Genomic DNA, 19,007 nt, shown 5'->3' with positions numbered 1-19,007 from the left:
CTTACAGCCCAGAAAAAGAGAGAGAGAGTGCAAGAGAGTGAGAGCATGAGAGAGCATGAGAGAGAGCAAGAGAGTGAGAGAGAGAGCAAAGAGAGTGAGAGCATGAGAGAGAGCAAGAGAGTGAGAGCAAGAGAGTGAGAGAGAGCAAGAGAGTGAGAGAGAGCAAAGAGAGTGAGAGCATGAGAGAGAGCAAGAGAGTGAGAGCAAGAGAGTGAGAGAAATCAACAGTGAGAGAGCAAGAGAGTGAGAGAAATCAACAGTGAGAGAGCAAGAGAGTGAGAGAGAGCAAGAGAGTGAGAGAGAGCAAAGAGAGTGAGAGCATGAGAGAGAGCAAGAGAGTGAGAGCAAGAGAGTGAGAGAAATCAACAGTGAGAGAGCAAGAGAGTGAGAGAAATCAACAGTGAGAGAGCAAGAGAGTGAGAGAAAGCAAGAGAGTGAGAGAGAGCAAAGAGAGAAATCAACAGTGAGAGAGAGCAAAGAGAGTGAGAGAGAGCAAAGAGAGTGAGAGAGCAAAGAGAGAGAGAGAGAGCAAGAGAGTGAGAGGGAGCAAATAGAGAGATAGAGAGCAAAGAGAGTGAGAGAGAGAGCAAGAGAGTGAGAGGGAGCAAATAGAGAGATAGAGAGCAAAGAGAGTGAGAGAGAGAGCAAGAGAGTGAGAGGGAGCAGATAGAGAGATAGAGAGCAAAGAGAGTGAGAGAGAGAGCAAGAGAGTGAGAGGGAGCAAATAGAGAGATAGAGAGCAAAGAGAGTGAGAGAGAGAGCAAGAGAGTGAGAGAGAGCAAGAGAGTGAGAGAGAGCAAGAGAGTGAGAAAGAGCAAGAGGAAAAGAGATAATGAAAACAAAAAGGGCACAAAGCAACAAAATGAAAGAAATAGAGAAAAGAATAAAAAGAAAATTAATTACAGAAGAAATACAGGAAATAACAAAAAAAGAAACTATAAAGAAGAAAACAAAACCAAAAGCAAAGAAATATATGAGAGAGAATAAAAAAAGCAATGCAAGTGAGAATATAAAATGGGAAAGGGAAAAAACAGAAGGAGCAAGAGGAAGCAAGTGCGAAAAACAGAATGCAAACAATACAGAACAAAAAAGTAAAAGGATGAACAAGAACTTGGAAAAAAATATATAAGCGAAAACAAGAAAGAACAGAGAGAGAGAAGCAAAGTAAGTGACACAGTTGGACAGACAGCAAGAAACAGACTGCATGAGAGGCAGAGAGAGTATGAGACAGTGAGACATATAGAATGAGAGAAAAAGAGAGAGATATAGCATGACAGAGAGAGAGATAGTTCTCTCAGCACAATTTATTTAACTTGCTGTAAGAGAGGCACAGACATCAAAAGTGTGTGTGTGTCACACATATAGAGGAAGGCAGAAAGAAAGTCAGGGAGCCAGAGCCACTCCATGTGTGTGTGTATGAATTAGAGTGTGTGTTGCTCCAAGGGCTGACTCTGCAACACTGCATTTGGCACATCAAAGGACCCTGACTGTTCCAAGGTCACCCCCTGATTCACTGCTACCAGGTTATGAAATAGCCTGTTTCAGTAAGCTGACTCTAAAGGGGAGGTGTGTGGTGTGTGTGTGTGTGTGTGTGTGTGTGTGTGCTCCAGGGCCATGGTCCATCTCCGTCATCACACTGCACCCTACTCCATCTCCTTGCATCACCCAGTCAGGATGGCAGAGAAAGAAGCAACTGTGAAGCACTCTAATACACCTAACCCCAGGTAACCCCCTCCATTCACAATACAGCTACATGCCCTACCACACACACTCATACACTCACTGATTGCTGGTGCACATCCACCCAGGGGTCTAACACAGACACATCCTAGGGTTTTTTAAGGTGAAAGGATTAAAGGTAGAAATCAGAAGGTAAAAAAGGATAATAATTCACATTTTCTGTGTGTTTTCTATGTGATCAATTAAGAAATTAACTCACAGCTGCATGTTCTACACAAACATGTCTGCTATAGGACTGGTTAACATACTGTCCATATTTCAAAGGTGAATCCAGTGAGTTTCACTAAGGACATTTAGGTTCTCTCTTTTTTTAAAGGTTCTTTAAAGCAGTTAAAACAGTTCCTTGTAGTGGGTGCAGTGGTCTCACAAAAAAACCTGTAAATTATGCATATTATTTTTTATGCAAATATGAATATTATTTAACATGATTTTAGCCACTGTGAGAAAAAACAACAGCAGCCATTTAAAGCATATCTATCACTGAGCTACTTTTAGCCTAGTACTCAGATAACTGCATTATGCAACTATGGTGAACCAGACAGAACATGGTATTACTCTACTGCATTAGATCAAATGGTTCTTTCACTATCAGTGATTGGTCTATATTTCTCAGCTTGCCCAGAAATGCATGCGTACAGATGTCCATTATCCTTGATAAACTAAAACAAAATTAAAGAAGTTACTACTGTGCAACTGCTTAATTCATTCAGCTGGAATCACAATATTTAAAAATTGCAATTTGCTTTAGATATAATTTATTTTTAAAAAGGCTTCAAACTACATACAGATTGCATAAAATCATCACAGTTGCAACTAAGGCAATAATCACTGTTTTTTGTTTTTTTGCTTGTACAGTAACTACAGAACCTACATAATGACCATTATCTAACTGAATAAAGGATGCTTTAATAAATACGTTCATTCATTTTGTTTTACTGGCATAAGTTTCATTAGTGCTCCCTTCTATTTTGCAAATTCTTAAAAAAAAAAAAAGAGATCATGTTGTGGTACATGCCGAGTGTCATGACGCTAGTTTTATTTTTTATTTTTTCAACATCAGCCCTACTTACAGCCCACCATCACTTCTGTCACGTTTCTGCAGAACAGATTGTATCCACTGATGTACTAATTTTCAAGCATTAATCACTTAATTACACAAAAAAGCTCCTGCTAATTGGCTCCAGATGAGAGCAGCCTTTTTTAGACTTATTGCTGGGAGTTTAGTTCTCCGTGTGCCCGGTTCCTAGAATCAGCAAGGCATCAGCAAATAAATAAGTGGGTAATAAATAAATAAAGAAATAAATAAATGACAAATGAGTAATTGGAAATTAGCGGTGTCACATTGATCCAGCAGGGCATGGCTAGCGCTAACTAGGCCTGTCTGAAAGAGAAGGCGGAGGCTAAAAGACGATTTAAAGAGTAATTGATTTTGTTTCCAACGAGTCACAGACACAATGAGCTAATAATGCAGGATGATGAAGCCTACTCTCTTGCACTGTTCATTCATTCCTCCCTCTCTCTCTCTCTCTCTCTTTTTCTTTCTCTCCCTCAATTCAATTTGCTTTATTGACATGACAAATTTGCATGTGAATTGTCAAACCTCTGCAAAGATCGAGCATACATGTATATTTTTACAAAATTGTTTTTTTTTTGTTTTTTTTTTTGTTAAAGGAGAAGTCTGGTGTGAAATTGATTTGGGTGTGATCTCCTCTGTTATGCCGGCTGAAACTTCAGTCCGAGCACAGCACACATCCCGGCAACGCCTTTTTTCATTTTTCAACATGTACTTCCGTCAACATTACATGCCCCTTACTGTACTGATCATGCCTTTAATTTAAGATGGCGGCGCCCGGAGATTTAGGTCATGCTATGGGTTGTAAACAGTGTTTTTTAATAAACTTATTGTGCACTTTCAAAGTTCTTAATGCCTCTTTGTTAATGTCAGGGCTCTCCGGATTCTACCAATGAGGTGTGGAGCTACTTTGAGCCTGGATAACGGTGTAAAAAGCGATTTATCTGCAGGAGCAAAATATGCCCCATTAAAACCCATTCTATCCTGTTTGGACAAACTGCAGGAGGTGGGATATTCAACAAAGGTTTGTATACTTTAGCATGTTTTACTACACCCAAAGTCCATTTCACACACAGTCCAGTTCTCCTATAACTCTCCTTTAATTCTTTAAATTCTAATGTTCCCGACTTGTTATCCCCTCCTAAATTTCCTCCCCTTTTCATTGCACTGTGAGAGAACATTGGACATTTTTTCCACATTTAAACAATGACTGGGTCTAAGTTTGCATCATAAAAATTGAGCACTACACTGTGGGATAAAAATGACCAGTTCACATTGGAACCAACTTAAAAACAAGTTAGTAACACTAATTAATATGCAATTAGGATGCACCTTTTGTAATTAGATTCTCCAAATCTCTACACAGCAGACAAATTGGGTCTCCAAAATATTCTAATTAAAATGAAATAAACATTAGATTTTGTGAATGTGAGAGAAGCCGATGGTACAGACATTTTTAATGATTATTATGCTCCAAGACCTGGTTTTCTGAACTTTGTTAAAGCATTTCATATATAGGTATGAATCGAGGCTATCTACACAGTGTGTGAATTTACCTTCATGCACAGTCACACCACAGTTGTCACACTGGATGATCTCGTCGGCATCCTCGCTGTTGTCTCCCAGACACACGCAGCAGATCAGGATGTGCTCCATCCTCTGAGCGCTCCATGGCTGAGTTCTCTCCAGCAGAGAGTCCTTTGTAAAGAATCACAAAACATAGAATAACTTTTTAACACTGATCTAGAACCAGCCATCCACTCTCAAACCGATGGCTCAAATACGAGCAGCGAAACTGATCTCAGATTAGGCTAAATGGACAGATTTCACCCAAAGCCAACAAAGCCACTTACAATCCCTCACCTCAGAGATTGCTAGATTAGCCCATCTTACACACTGACTCCAAGTTTCCAGATAAGTCGATTATCAGGAGAACCTAATAGTCTTTTGAAAAGTTCAATCCGATGGTAGAAAAGCCAGTGATGGCATTATCTGGCTGATCTGCTCAGCGCTCTTATGTGCAATCGGTCGGACACACTGCAAATTATACCCGTGACCTTTAAATCCCAGATCAACTTTGTTTTTTTGTCATTTTATACAATCAGAACTTTCAGACTGCAACCAGCTCCCATTTCAGTTGCCTGTAGTGACTGGACACGTCCCAAACAAACACACTGTTTTTAGCCTGAAAGTTTGGAAGAGCAAGTCCAAATAGGCATGGTTTCAAAGTTGCATTCCACACAGCGTTAGTGTGGGTAACATTTTGATTTTAAGCTGAATATACAAGGAGATTCCATTAAACACAGTAATAAAAAAAGGCACACTTTTATTTATGCTTAATTTCTGTCTATTTTTATGAATTTAAAAGGTTGTAGTTCTGCTGGTTCAAATCCCAATCATGTATCTTGCCATCAGCTGCCACAGCCCTAGGAGAGCATAATTGGCCTTACTCTCTCTGGATGGGTAAAGGGTGCTCTCTCCCCACATCACTCCAAAGGGTGATGTCGATCAGCACAAGGTATCTGTGAGCTGATGTATCAGAACCGAGTCACTGTGCTTTGTTCTGAGCATGCTGTGATGCTACTCAGCAATGCTGCATCAGCAGCAGTTCAAACTGGACAGGATCTAGGACAGTCACTGGACAGAATCTAGTTTGTGTCCCATGACTTTTGCCATGTGCACAAGTGCAGTGTGCCAAGTTAAAGCACACTGCACTGATCTGTAGGATATGCATGTGTGGTGGACCGAGAAAAGTTAAACATCCACACAACTTTGTAAATGGAATAGCCAGTGTTCAACCTCACTCACAAATTAACATCTCGCAACTTATACAGGTGTGGTCCAATTACTTTGACAACATGATCTGAAATGTAATTTAAACCACCAATCAAGTGTTTAGACCAGTGGGTTTTTAAGTCCAGGCTTGTGAACTCACTGAACTGCCCAGTTTCAGGTTTTCAGGTTTCAGGCTTAATAGTAGATATAGTTGGATCACATATCCTGAGGCATGAAATCGATTAAACTCTAAACATCTAAACCACTCTAACAGATTTTGGGATAATCCTTATCTTATTGATTTACCGAAGCTGATGACACTTTTCACGGGGCATTGCAGAACAGTATGATATTGCATGTCATGCTTGGCTACGGTTAATAATCCGCATTTTAAAACTATCAATAATAGTCTGTTTGAATGCCTGTGTCCACAACCAGTTTTGCAACACCCATGAAAGAAGGAAATAATCCCTGCTAAAAAAAAAAAATACATAAAAAAACATAGAAAAATGCTTAACAGCTTAGCACACATTAATTAACTAGACTCTGAATCTTTATGTATAGCTGCTTTAATATCATTCTAACCAAGATAAAAAGGCTAATTGTAATATGCTAAAGGAATAACAGAAAACGTACCATTTCTGTTCAGAATAAACCTAAATGAAAAAAGGTCATGTCAACAGAAGAGGATTAGGCATCTTATTATGATAATTGAACAGTCCTATCCTGTCAGGGAAAGATGCTTGGTTCAACTTACTAAATAACAAACTTGCATCCCAGCTAATTTATGTTAATTTAAATGATTGTCAATTCTCATGGGCGACTGCTAGAAAAAGACTATAAAGATATATTTTTACATTTTTATTTTGCCCTTATTTAACCAGGCACGTCATTAGGAACATACGCTTATTTACAGTAACAACCTGGCAAATCCCAAAAAATACCATAAATATTAGTGATTTCATGTTAAACATATTATGGCCTATTAAGGTGCTAGTGCTGGGCGGTATGAGCAAAATTTGCATGACAGTTTTTTTAAAAAATGATGGTGGATTCATTGTGTATTACAGTATTTTACGGTAACAACTGTTTTTTTCTGCTATGCTACAGTATGGCAGATCATGAAAGATGCATAGTTAAATTAACATTAAAACCGGTATTCCGGATAAATACCAAACACTTCTATTAGATGCTTTAACGAAACATTATGAATGTGAATTTTTAATCTGTTTTTGTAAGCATGTCATTCACTATACGCTTATGCAAAAAGGAAGCTGATTTAAAAAACAGAAACTTATATAATTTTATTTTCCTGTGTTAATCAGTTCACACATTGCACATGTTTAAACTACTTTTTGTTACTTTTTGTAAAGGCTACATGCTGCGTCTGTTTATAGGAGCTCTCAATGGCAGCATAAATGGACGCAAAAAAATGAAGAAGTAGGTATAAAATTCCATTTTCTTAAAAACATACAAAATAAGAGTTTCCCACTTCTAAAAAATTACTGGGCCAATGCTATGGAGCTGCCTTAGTTATTATTAAATGATTGCTAGTTGGTCACTACGATGCTGCTAGTTGGTTCTTATGGTGTTGCTAAATGGTTGCCCGGGTGGTTACTGAGGTGTTGCTAGGTGGCTACTAGATGATTCCTTTGGTGTTGTCCAGGTGTTGCTTAGCGATTGCTTTGGTGTTTGTGATCCGGTTATTTTTATAATAAGTCACTTGGTTGCTACTGTATTGCTAAGTTTTTGCTATATGGTTTCTTTAGTGTGGCTAGTGGTTGATATGGTATGCTAATTGATTGCTGTGGTGTTGCTAACATGTTTTCCCAGGTGTTAAGTGGTTGCTAGATGGGGTTGCATCTTTAACTTTTTTTTTTTGATCTTCAAACTTAAAGTATTTTCTTTCAATATGAAACTTCTGCTTGTCTTAATTAGTTTAATCAACATATAATATGAAAATAGTTCATCTCAAATATTTGCAACCACCCCCGGCAAAAACTTTTCAATGTTATGAAAAAAGTGTTTTATATGTTGGTCTTTTAAAAGTAATAAAGAAGGTTAAAAAAAAAAGGTTGAACATGTATTTTTTTTATGAAAAACGAGTGAATTCCCCTAATTGAACCATTACCTTTAAGGTAAGGAACATTATTGCGCTAAATATTAATTATATTGATAATAATTAGCAATGGAGTTAGTAATGAAATATTCACACTGCTTGTTAGGTTTTTTTTTAGATATCTTTTGGATAATTAAACATGCAACGGGTCAATATGACCCAGGAACACCACTGCTGGTTTAGACAAACGAACATAATAGGAGGCTAGCTGATACCTGACTGGTTAATACATGCCTGGATCTACCCCAATATTGATCAACTGTTATGTAGTCGTTCACTCACCTCATTTCCCTTTCCATGTGACGTGCTGTGGCTGTCATTGGTCTCCTCCTCATCGAAAGCTCCTGAGCTTTTGTTTGATTTGCTCTTCTTCGACTTCTTCACCACCGCTTCGCCATCACTACTGCTGTCATTATCATCATCATCGTCCCCGTCTTCATTATCATCGTCATCATCATCGTCGTCGTCGTCATCATCAATGTCATCATCATCATCACTCCCCCCATCCTCCTCTCCATCGCTCCCTCCTCCTTTATCTTTCCCAGCAGCCTTGCTTTTCTTCTTTTCTGCCGAGGGCCTCCAGTCGTTGTCGTCCTCACTGTCGTAATCGTCCATCGCGTTCAACTCGTGCTCCATGGTGGTGAAGTCCAGCATGGGTCGGTTCCGTCGAAGGTTCCACTTCTTGGGCTCTGCGGGATTTTCTTCAGCCGTGCCGCTGCCGTTGGGTTCCGGGTCTGGGGGTTTCTCACTTTTCCTGCGGCTTCTGGAGGTCCCTCCTGTTTCTTTACTGCTGGTCTCCTCTGAGGAAGGCTGCTCCTTGGTTTTCTCCTCTTCCTGGACATCTTCGTTAATTTCTTTGGTCTCGTCATCATCAACACCCTCCTCATCTGCGGAGCCGATGGCGTCCGAGTCGCTGTCAGTGCCTGCAGCGCTGTCTTTAGAGCCATCATCATCATCATCATCACTGCCATTTCCCGTGCCCTCTGACCCTAACACACACAGAGGAACAGAGAAGTTTAAAACCTACCACACACAGCCTTTTTTTATATGCAACATATCAGATTTACATGGGGAGGAAGGAGGGTTTATCTAGTATATGTGTCTCTCTGTTTTTTTTTTTTGGTTCTGAACAAAATCTGCCATATTAGTAATTTTCTTTACAGATGTTCCAGTGAGCAAAGTGGGTTGCACCTACTTTTTAGTGAACTACAGTAATAAGTATAGGTCTTATTAACCATATGCAAATGTCATGGTTGCGAATATTCTATTTTATCCTGCAAAATGTTTTGTTGGACATTTGGAGACAATGTTACTTAAATTTTCTGCAGCTCAGAGCAAGTATGTAGCATTCTCAAATTAAAACAAGAAAAACGAGCTGAAAAAATAAAAAAATTAAAATCTCCCTAAAATAAACCACATTGCACCATACGTGGCTTTTTTAAAAATTAGTATAAATGTTTTAAGGTTTCCATAAATACCTTGAGTAATTTAACCAACTGCAGCTAATAAATCCGGTGTTTGGGACCAGTTTGGCTTCGGCGCTGAGCATAATAAACAAAATACAAAGACAGCCAGCAGACAAAGCACAGTATGCGAGCATTTCTTTGCATATTACAGCACTTTATTTAATTTGGCCTGTTTGTGACTAATGGTAGGAATAAGTGTTCCTTTTTTTCTAATAAATTTTGTGATTTAGTTCTTCTGTGCCTTTTTTCTATTTATTATTGGCTCTGCAAGTGTGAGTAGGAGCACCTTGTTGATTTGAAATAGAAAGAGCTAAAAAACATACTGCATGTTGGAGCTAGATAATAATATTTTTTTTTCAAACCAAACAGATACTATGGCCCAAGAACCACAATATGAACCAAACCGTGGCCACACTGTACCGTTGCATCCCTACTAAACACATTAAATTTGATATTTATACCATTTCAACCAGCTGAAGTTAAATTATTGCATTTAATGCTTTTTGCCTGTTAATCACAAATCAGTCAGAAACATTACAGTTCTCATGTAGACTACAAATCTTACAGTATCTTCCAACATTGAAAAGAAATCCTATCCAAACAGTACTTTACATGAGACTTACTTTAACACTGGAACTGTTCGGAAAACATAAAATCATTTTAAACTATACAATTATGAGTTGTTTAGAAAAATCTGCCCATTTATAGAACCGCAATTGTTGAAACTCTATGTGAGGCTATGCTTTGATTAAGTTAATAAATCAGGTTGTAACCAGTAAAAATACAAAAGTAAACTATGCTAATCATGCTGTTTCATTTTATACTCACAAGTTTTAACAAATCTATCTAGAACAGCTATGGTTTGTAGCAGTGGAGTCATTAAAGTTAAGCAGAGGAGCAAAATTAGGGATTAGCATGCTAGCTAAGTGAGCATACCTACGCATATTTACATTCACAATTTAATTCTCCCTATGCAACATGGCTGGGTTTATACTTCTTTGGTCATGTGTCCGTGACTTTGCCTCACTCTGCAGTTTAAACCACAAAGGTGGGAAGGTGTGGGTGGGAACATAAGGTTCAGAGGACCAATCACGACTGTTTCTGTCTGTGCCGTGTAGTTATTTTGTGTGGCATGTATTTCAGGAGAAGCTACGATGTAGTCTATGAAGTAGGAGACACTGCTATAAATTCTGCTATGGTGTAGGTTCGACACAGAAGTATAAATTGGCCTTAATTTACTTTTTAGTGTAAATCTTACTATTATCTATCCTGTTTTTTTAAGAACTTGCAGACCATGTTACTCTTACTTCCTCCAAGCTGAGAAATTAGTTAAGAAAGTAGCATGCTGGTTTTCTCAGGTAGCACAAAAGTGAAATTATGAAAGTACGGTAAAGTTAGTCTCTTGACTAATTGTCAATCAATATAAGCTAAAGAAAATGTTCATATTTTACAGTTCATATGTGAAAAGTTTCATTTTCAAAGCATCTTATGTGAAAGTCAAGTTTTTAATGTATATCATGTGATAAAAAAAAAAAAAAACTGTTTACACGCTGACAACTGCCCCAAGTTATTAGATGTTGGTCATTCCAAACCATCAGAGCAAGTACATATAACACAAATCTCAGAGCCACAGGGCTCAGAGTGTGTTAGAATCTCATTATCAGCCGACTGCCTTTCCACACCTATCTGGACACAGTCCTGATGAGTTAACTTAGTGTCTGCCTCTCATCCACCACAGGCAAACGGAGCAATATTCAAACACTGCTGCCCAATGCAACAGCTGCCCCGGAAAAAGTCTGGTTTATTGACAAGGGCCAGACGCTGTCACACATGGTGATGAAAACTTCATCTCCACCTCAGCAGGAATTTATATTCGTCTACTAACAAAAACATCCTGCAGGCTGGTCCAGCAAGCTACTGCATTAACTGGTCAGATAAAAAAAAAAAAAAAAAACACCACCATACGTCTTTAACATCAATCCTACAGGAGATCTGCTATAAATAAGAGGATTAACACAAACCAGGAGGGATTACGGCCTGTTTGTTTTGATCATTAGCTTAATTTCATGAGCTATAAGTTAAATTTGCAGGGTTCGAGATAATATAAAGGGTTCCCATTCAACCGTTTAATGCTTTAGCAACTCGCTTATGGTGGGGACGTGGGTGATAAGGTTTAATAAACAGCCCAAAAAATTGTTTATAATGTAATTGTAATGCTGGGGAAAAAAATGGAAAAAAACATGTAACATCTACGATACAACAAATTTGCCTTGTACTGTGCTCCAGATGTGGTTAATATGACAATATGTCAGGTGTTAAATGTGTCTTACGAAACTTTTGCACAGTTAACCCGAACAATTGTTTGATCGTTATGGTGGCAAACAGTCATAAACACCTATCTCTGTGTATCTGCTGACTTTAACTAATTCAATTAATCATGTGGTCCACCAAGCCTTGTGTTCCCACTCACACATTCCCGCCTTTGGGTACAGGTCTGTACAGAACCCATAAGGAGGATTGTGGTTTAATACAGAACCCACTGGGGGAGATTCTGACAACAGTTCTAAGGTCTCAGGAGATTATGCAGAAGAGAAATACTTGGGTTTATGCTAAATGAAACCCAACAAAAAAAGTGAAAGCCATTCAGCTGTAGAGGACAGGATGCCTCCAAAATCTGGGTTAAGAAACACTGGTGTAGAAGTTTGGACAAGAGCTGTCTTTCACATCATAGTTTAACTTAGAACCAGCTTCTTCCCCCAAGCCGTAAGACAGTGTTCTCTCCATCCCACCACAGGCCAACTAACCCATCCTAAATATTAATTCAATAAGACAATAAGACTTACTCTGCACTTTGTTTATACTTATACTGCACCTACTAAACTGTTCCATATGCACCAATAAATAGTAATATAACATCTGTATATTCATAGTTATAAATTATGTGTGTACATTTAACAATGCAATACTGTATGCTTATGATGTAAGTTAATTTGTATAGCTTAAGTTAAGTGTATATTTTTATTTTATGTTGAATATATTGTGTTTTTTCTGCATACTAAGTGGGATCATGCACCCAAGTTTTTTCCACTTACCTATACATCTGTGCTTTTGTGATGAGACAATAAATCTGATATGATTTTGATTTGATTTATTGGCCAAATGTCTGTACAAATAAAAAGTGTCATTGTCCCTTTTCTTTCAATTCTCGACTCTGGGTATACTCTGGGTAACTCAGGCATGAGGTGTTTATTAACTTAGATAAATTCTACAGATTACCTGAGGCGTCAGCATCTCCCACTTCAAAATCACTGTCGTCCGAGCTGTCATAGTCCAGAACATCTAGGAGAGAGGCAGCCAGGGGCTTCACCTGCCTGCGTTTGGAGGTTCGATCCACTGCAGGAACGGAGCAGAGTTACTTAGTTTAGCAAATCAAGTTATCAACACAAGCACTGCAAATACATTAGCATCCTCATCACAGTGTGGAGCAGCTTCAGGTTGTGTGTATTCAATACACAGCTTTGTGCCAGTAAGCTAACTACATAATATGGTTCTATGTATCAAAATCATATTGGTATCTGCATATAACTGCAAATCACAAATGCAGAGAAGGGCAGGAGGTTTAGGATATAAAAAGCATAAGCATCAACATCTACAGATGTTGAGTATGTGCATGGAAAACAAAAAATAACTGGACTGGCATAGGTACCTTTAAATTAGTGAATATGGATTTTTTTTTTTTGCACTTTATGTGTAGCGTTGCACTAATGTAGGGTTTCTGTGACAAGAGCACTTTGTTTTCTAGCTGTTTATGAGCATGAAATACTTAATATCTGAACTGGCACAGAATTCCTATATTAGTGTAACCCTACACCTAACCAGCTAGAACACAAACCAACAATGTTCCACACACTACTAGATACTAAACTCTTCTTTGATTATGGCTGAATTTTAAATAATCCCTACTAGGGGTGGGCAATATGGCTCTAAAATAATATCACGATATTTCATGGTATTTTCAGGATAACGATACTTTTGGCGATATGACAAAATACTGAATTCGAAAAATTATTTTGAATTTTATTATTGCATGCAATATGATATGGCTAACTAAGATATTAAAAAAAAGAATTTTATCAGATTTCTAACAGAAGTCAATGATCCTATGATACTAATAATGCCTTTCAAATATCTCCATATATCCAGGATTAAAGTAAAATAAATGATACTGGACAGATATAATCTGTCTCTAGTAGATATATAATGGGAAATGAGAACAGTGTGAATTGTTCTTTTGCTAAAAACAGTAAAAAAGTAGAACTCTGATGTGATAATTAGGGGTGGGTGATATGGCATGATATTTCAGGGCATAATATCGTTCACGATATTCAAAGTTTTGGCGACATTATCACGTACGATACAATATGGCACACCCCTAATCCTTACTACCTTCATAGTGCCCTACATGTCTTCATTTAATGTTCAAATTTTAAGGCACTATTGAGCAATGTAAAATGAACATACAAAATAGATGATTTAAGAGGCGAATTAAATGTTAACAAAGGTACAAGAAGAGCTGAACAATATATCAACATTTTATTGTGATACATTTTCGTATCGTATTGACAATAAGCATATCGATAATATTATCAGTACTTAAAGAACACTTACCCAACTGTAGATTTTATGACAGTGTAAAAAATCTGATTTAATTGAATGAAGTGCAGCAAAAAATAATAAAAAATCACCTAGCACAGCAGTTCTATGTATGAAAGAGTATTTTAATAGCATCAAATGCCTATGTTGATGCATTTGCCTGCAAGTGAACATATGATAAATACTGTGTATTGTAAAAATGTCTTTCAATATTATGATATACTATACCCATATACCATATCACCCAGCTCTATTAGTGTGTGATTATGTACACCAAGGCTGGTGCTTTTGTACTGTTTGTATTAATATTAGAATTGTATTGTATCGATCAAAATTTAGAAATATATTGTGATACAGCTTTTTTTCTTTTTTCATACTGTTCAGCTCTAGGTTCACGAGTGACAATATAAGAGCTAATAAGAGTACAAGAGTAGCAAGGGACACATTCTATCATAAGTAGTACAGACCTTAACAGCATAAATTGCTAAAAGTATTTTTGAGCAAAATAGTCTTTAAAAAAACAAAAAAAACTAATTTCTCTATGAATATTATACAGCTATAAAGAGACCAATACAGTTTCTGAATCAGTTTCTCTGATTTTGCTATGCATAGGTATATGTTTAGATAAAATGAACATTGCTGTTTTATTTTAGAAACTACGGACAACATTTCTCCCAAATTCCAAATAAAAATAGTCATTTAGAGCATTTATTTGCAGAAAATAAGAAATGGCTGAAATAACAAAAGATGCAGAGCTTTCAGACCTCAAAAAATACAAAGAAAACACATTTATATTCCTAAAGTTTTTCAAGTTGGTAAAATCAAAGAAACTCATCATTTTAAGTGGTCTCTTATTTTTTCCAGAGCTGTATAGGTGTATACAGAGCTTTGCTAAATATAACATTAAATTCGTAATAAAGTCATTTTCTTCTGAAATGCAAAGACCCAAACAAATTTACAAGTAACATAACAGCAGGGTTAAATTTAGCCAATTTATAGTTACGCAGACAACTAATTATAGCTATAAATTATAATTTCATCATCACGACTTTATTTGGAAAAAATACATTTTTTTTAAGCATCCAAACTTCGGTCCAGTCTTTGTTTACAAATGTGATATCCCAAAAGCTAATACAAGCTGGAACAGACATTTGAGACCTAACTTGTAATAAAGGATACATTTTATATTGGTATTTTGAAAACCCTTCTTATAAAAGGAAACTGCTTAATAAATAACAAAAGCAAAGTCTAAAGAAGGCAGGAACCTTTCAATGGCTAGCTAGGTTAGCTAACGTTCCCTAACACAAACAGTGCACTAGTTAATTAGCTAAGCTAGCTTACTAGGTAACTTACCTTTTTAAACGGGCTAGCTAGCAAGCTTGTCAGATTGACTGTCGCTTGGGAATCATATATGTATACGATAATCGATTAAATAGCTAATGAAAATAACCAGAATATTAGGACCATCAGACACCAAGACTCATATTTATGACGTTTAAAACCAAGCTTTTTTTGTACTGGCTAGCTTAGCCACTCAAGCCCTAGCTAAGCTAACCTTATATCAGCCAGTGTAAATGTATATAGGTTCGCTAACCTAGCTAGCTAACTAAAAGCTCTCCAGTGATGAAGAATTAAGTAGTAAAATAAACAATAATCGTAGAGGAAAGACGAGACGATTGCGCAGGGTTAAACTGCAGTTAACGCAATTTTACTAACTAGTAATCTTCATGCAAACACATTGTAACAGTTACAACTCACTCATTCAAAGCTGCCCAGCTATCTAAGTTAGCCTGCTAACTAGCTAACCCTGGCTAGCAATAGCATCAATCAACCCTGGGAAAAAAACACACAGAATCACAAAGAAAATCCGGTTAAAGTGCAGCACACTTAAATATCAGCTCAGTAACCCATATATGACATTTTCTGCTGCAGAACATTAATCACAATGTAGCACATCACCTACTTTTCTAGGCTTCGGTCTCAGATAGCTAGCCCGCTCAGCGGTACAATGGGCTGCTCTCGGACTCTGTGTACTACGTACTCACTGTGTGCTGACGTAGAGCGCAGAAATCGTGCTTAGAACTGCGTAGCAACCCCCCATCCACAGATCTCAGCTTTCAATACCATAGCAACGCAGCGCTGACTACCAGCAGCCCTTATACTGTAGGGCACTAAGCACAGGCAGCGTCTTCGGTCGTGTTCCAATATGCTGCCTGGTGTGCTTTAACTTTTTTTTTTTTTTTAATCCTTTGAACCCCAGCCTATTTTGGTGTATTTTTTCTCCGTTTTTGTCCGTTTTCCTTTCACTTGTTATAGCATAGTTATGTTAGGAGCCACATGCTATTATTTTTATTTATGCCAGAAGACACTGAACTGCTCAAAAATATCATTATTCAGATGTAAATGTTTCCAGAATTTGTAAATCTTCATGGAATTGATCATCTTTTGATCAAAATTATACCCAGCGCCTGTTTTTTTTTCCACTTATTTATGAATGTACATCAATGTAATCAATTCACACAAGAGTTTTCTTGTCAGTAATATGTAATAATATGAGTGTATATTAGTTGAAATTATAAAGATTTTGATGATACTTCATTACATGGCTTATAACTGTGACAGAATAACGTTACATGAGCATCACCAGGTTTTATGGATTCATTTTTCTTGATATTCCCACCTCTGAGATGCATATTGCTAAAACCATCTGGACACTACTGGGTTTATTCAAATATTATTTGATTTCATACCTCATAAAAATATTTTAGAAGCACTAAAAGTACATATTATTGGCTAAAAAACGTTTTTAGCGGTTATAATTTAATTATCTTACTTTTATTCTTTTGATGAATCAGCGCCAGCAATAACGTCATGAGATTTACCTCAGACCCCGGAGTGAACGTAAACACGCTGATTATTTAAGACAAAAAATGGCGTTATAATAAAAGAATAAAGCATGGAAATATGAAGGTAAGCCATATTCTTTAGGTGGATTTCACAAAATATTTCTCAAAAACATTTACGTTCAGTGTGAGGTCAGTGCTATTTTTACACAAAACACGGGTTCCCTGTTTGTCACAATGTATGAATCATGCTGGTTCGTTGACGCATTTCTGAGTAATTAAGCTGTATAAACAATGCACGAGTTTTTAAACAATTTGCGTCAATGGGGTTATAAGGATTAAAGCAGAGGAGAGGGAATTACAAAGTTGTCAAAAGTGTTCACACTAATTACTTGGGTAGAATTTTAGATAATAGGGTTTTAAATACTTCTGTAGAAGTTGAAGTATTGGCTCAAGCACAAGTACTGTATGAGGAAAAAATTTCATTACCCAGCTGGCACACAGCCGACCTTCAACGTCGAAATGTGTTTGAAATATGACTAAAGTAATGTCTGTTGTTGTTTCAACGTTGAAATGTTGATTCAATGTTTATTCAACGTTGAAATGCCAGCTGGCTAGGGACAAAAACTTAAAAAGTAAAAAGTGAAAATGAAAGTAAAATGTTTTCTGAAAAGTAGTTACTCTGCTTCTGTAAGTTTCTTACTGTCAGTGTTTTACTAGTACTTTTACTAGTATTTCAGTATCTTGAAAAAATTGAATTTGTTGTTAGCTAGCAACTGCATTATTGGAGACACCGCAGTGACGCTGTTAATCATTACATTGGTTTATAAAATGATTTCCTCAGTTAGTGGAACATTTTTTTGTTAGTATTTTGTTAATATCAAGTACACTTTAGTTTTTTTTAACCAAAACATTTTTTTTTTTCAAATCCAACTTTTGTGCTGCTATTCCTGTAACACTGACACTTGTTTTACAGCTTGATAAGAATGACCAGCAAGATACCCAGCTTGCTAGTTAAAGCAGCATCATGTGATATATGTTATTTTTATGCTCATGGGCTAACCCTACAGATGAAAAGGGGAATTTGCACCTCTCATAAATCACAGGTTTTCGTGCATTTTTGGAGTTCTGATAGGTACAGAAAGTTGAATAAGCATGACAACAGAGGCAGTAGAGTAATAATACAGAAACATACAAATATGAATCTTTATGGCCCACAGGTTGCACAAGTGTTGTCGTTCCTACTTTTCCAAAGTTATATTGTGCCAAGCCTGGAGTAGCAACATGATGAAATATGTACACTATTCTCCCTATTACAGGTCAGTTGATCATTACAGTGATTGTATACAGTTATTTAAAAAAAGAACGTCATAAGCACATATTAAACATAGTGTAAATGAACTGAAAATGGGTGAATCATTCTTCTGACAGCATACTTCAAAAATTCTGCCAGCTCTGATACGGAGTTTGCTCTGAGGACTGCTTCAGTGGACCTAACGTTTCTGTTTGGTTTGATTTCTGCTTTATTTATGCCCTCATTCTTAGTGTTGACATTCAGAGTATAACACCATGGCTACCGGCCTCCCTCGTGTGCACAGCCAGCTCAAAAGCTCATAGTACAGAAGATTCAGAGTCAACAGGGTCATGTAGCATGCCTTATCTTTCACTATCTCCACACCACAATTTCAGTCAGAGTCAGATGCAGTGGAATATTCATTCCGATCCCGTCGTACACTGCAAATGTAAACTATTGATCTTCATTATTCCATTGTTTTAGAAAAGGTCATTTTTGCCTCGAGGCCGAGGTAAGTAACCGAGCTTAAAGACAACATTAGACCGTGTGTTAGGTGGCTACCTTGCCCTCATTTACATACCATGACATTTTCGACAGATTGTTTAATAGAGGAAAATTCAAGCTAAATATCATTTTGTTCAAAGGCGAACATGTTTATTGTGAAATAAACTGTAAACTAACAGGTTGACATGCAGGGAAATACGCATGTGTAACACAGAATGGCAAGAACATTTAGTGTGACTGGGGAAATTACTGTTTTGGCTTGTTTTCAGAGCAAGGTTTGTTTCTATTGTCCTCCCTTGACTTTGCAAGTTTAGCAAAACAGGAGACGATTAAAATAAATGAGCCTAGATTGATCCTGATACACGGCAGGGAAAGACTGATGGGGGAGGCGAGCGAAAGGGATGATTACGACTGTCCTTGCCCGATGACAAATGGCACTGCATTGTGCTGGAAAGCAACCGTTTTTTATCTCTTGGCATCAAAACACTTTTGGGATATCATCATAGCCATCAACGTCATCATCACTGTCACCTCTCTTTTA

The 19,007-nt window shown here is 37.2% G+C and overlaps 1 protein-coding gene across 5 annotated transcripts in view; it reads right to left on the bottom strand.

The window, feature by feature from the left end:
- phf14 (PHD finger protein 14) overlaps positions 1-16,713 on the bottom strand; it is a 133,488-nt gene extending 116,775 nt beyond the window's left edge. For 3 of the 5 annotated variants that reach the window (XM_022683139.2, XM_022683141.2, XM_022683144.2), the window contains exons 1-4: positions 16,659-16,713; positions 12,449-12,565; positions 7,989-8,695; positions 4,369-4,510 (exon numbers count right to left, since the gene is read on the bottom strand). In XM_022683139.2, coding sequence (XP_022538860.2) covers positions 4,369-4,510; positions 7,989-8,695; positions 12,449-12,565; positions 16,659-16,698 — 1,006 coding nt within the window. In that variant the 5' untranslated portion in view covers positions 16,699-16,713. Of the gene's footprint in view, positions 1-4,368; positions 4,511-7,988; positions 8,696-12,448; positions 12,566-15,788; positions 15,952-16,658 lie in introns of those variants that run through there. The other 2 variants (XM_022683143.2, XM_022683142.2) reach the window with 2 other exon arrangements.
- Between the last annotated feature and the right edge of the window lie 2,294 nt (positions 16,714-19,007).

Source organism: Astyanax mexicanus, chromosome 3, assembly GCF_023375975.1.
Source record: "Astyanax mexicanus isolate ESR-SI-001 chromosome 3, AstMex3_surface, whole genome shotgun sequence".
NCBI lineage: Eukaryota > Metazoa > Chordata > Actinopteri > Characiformes > Acestrorhamphidae > Astyanax > Astyanax mexicanus.
The sequence above is the reverse complement of the archived record's forward strand: the minus strand, read 5'-3'. Positions and strand labels throughout refer to the sequence as shown.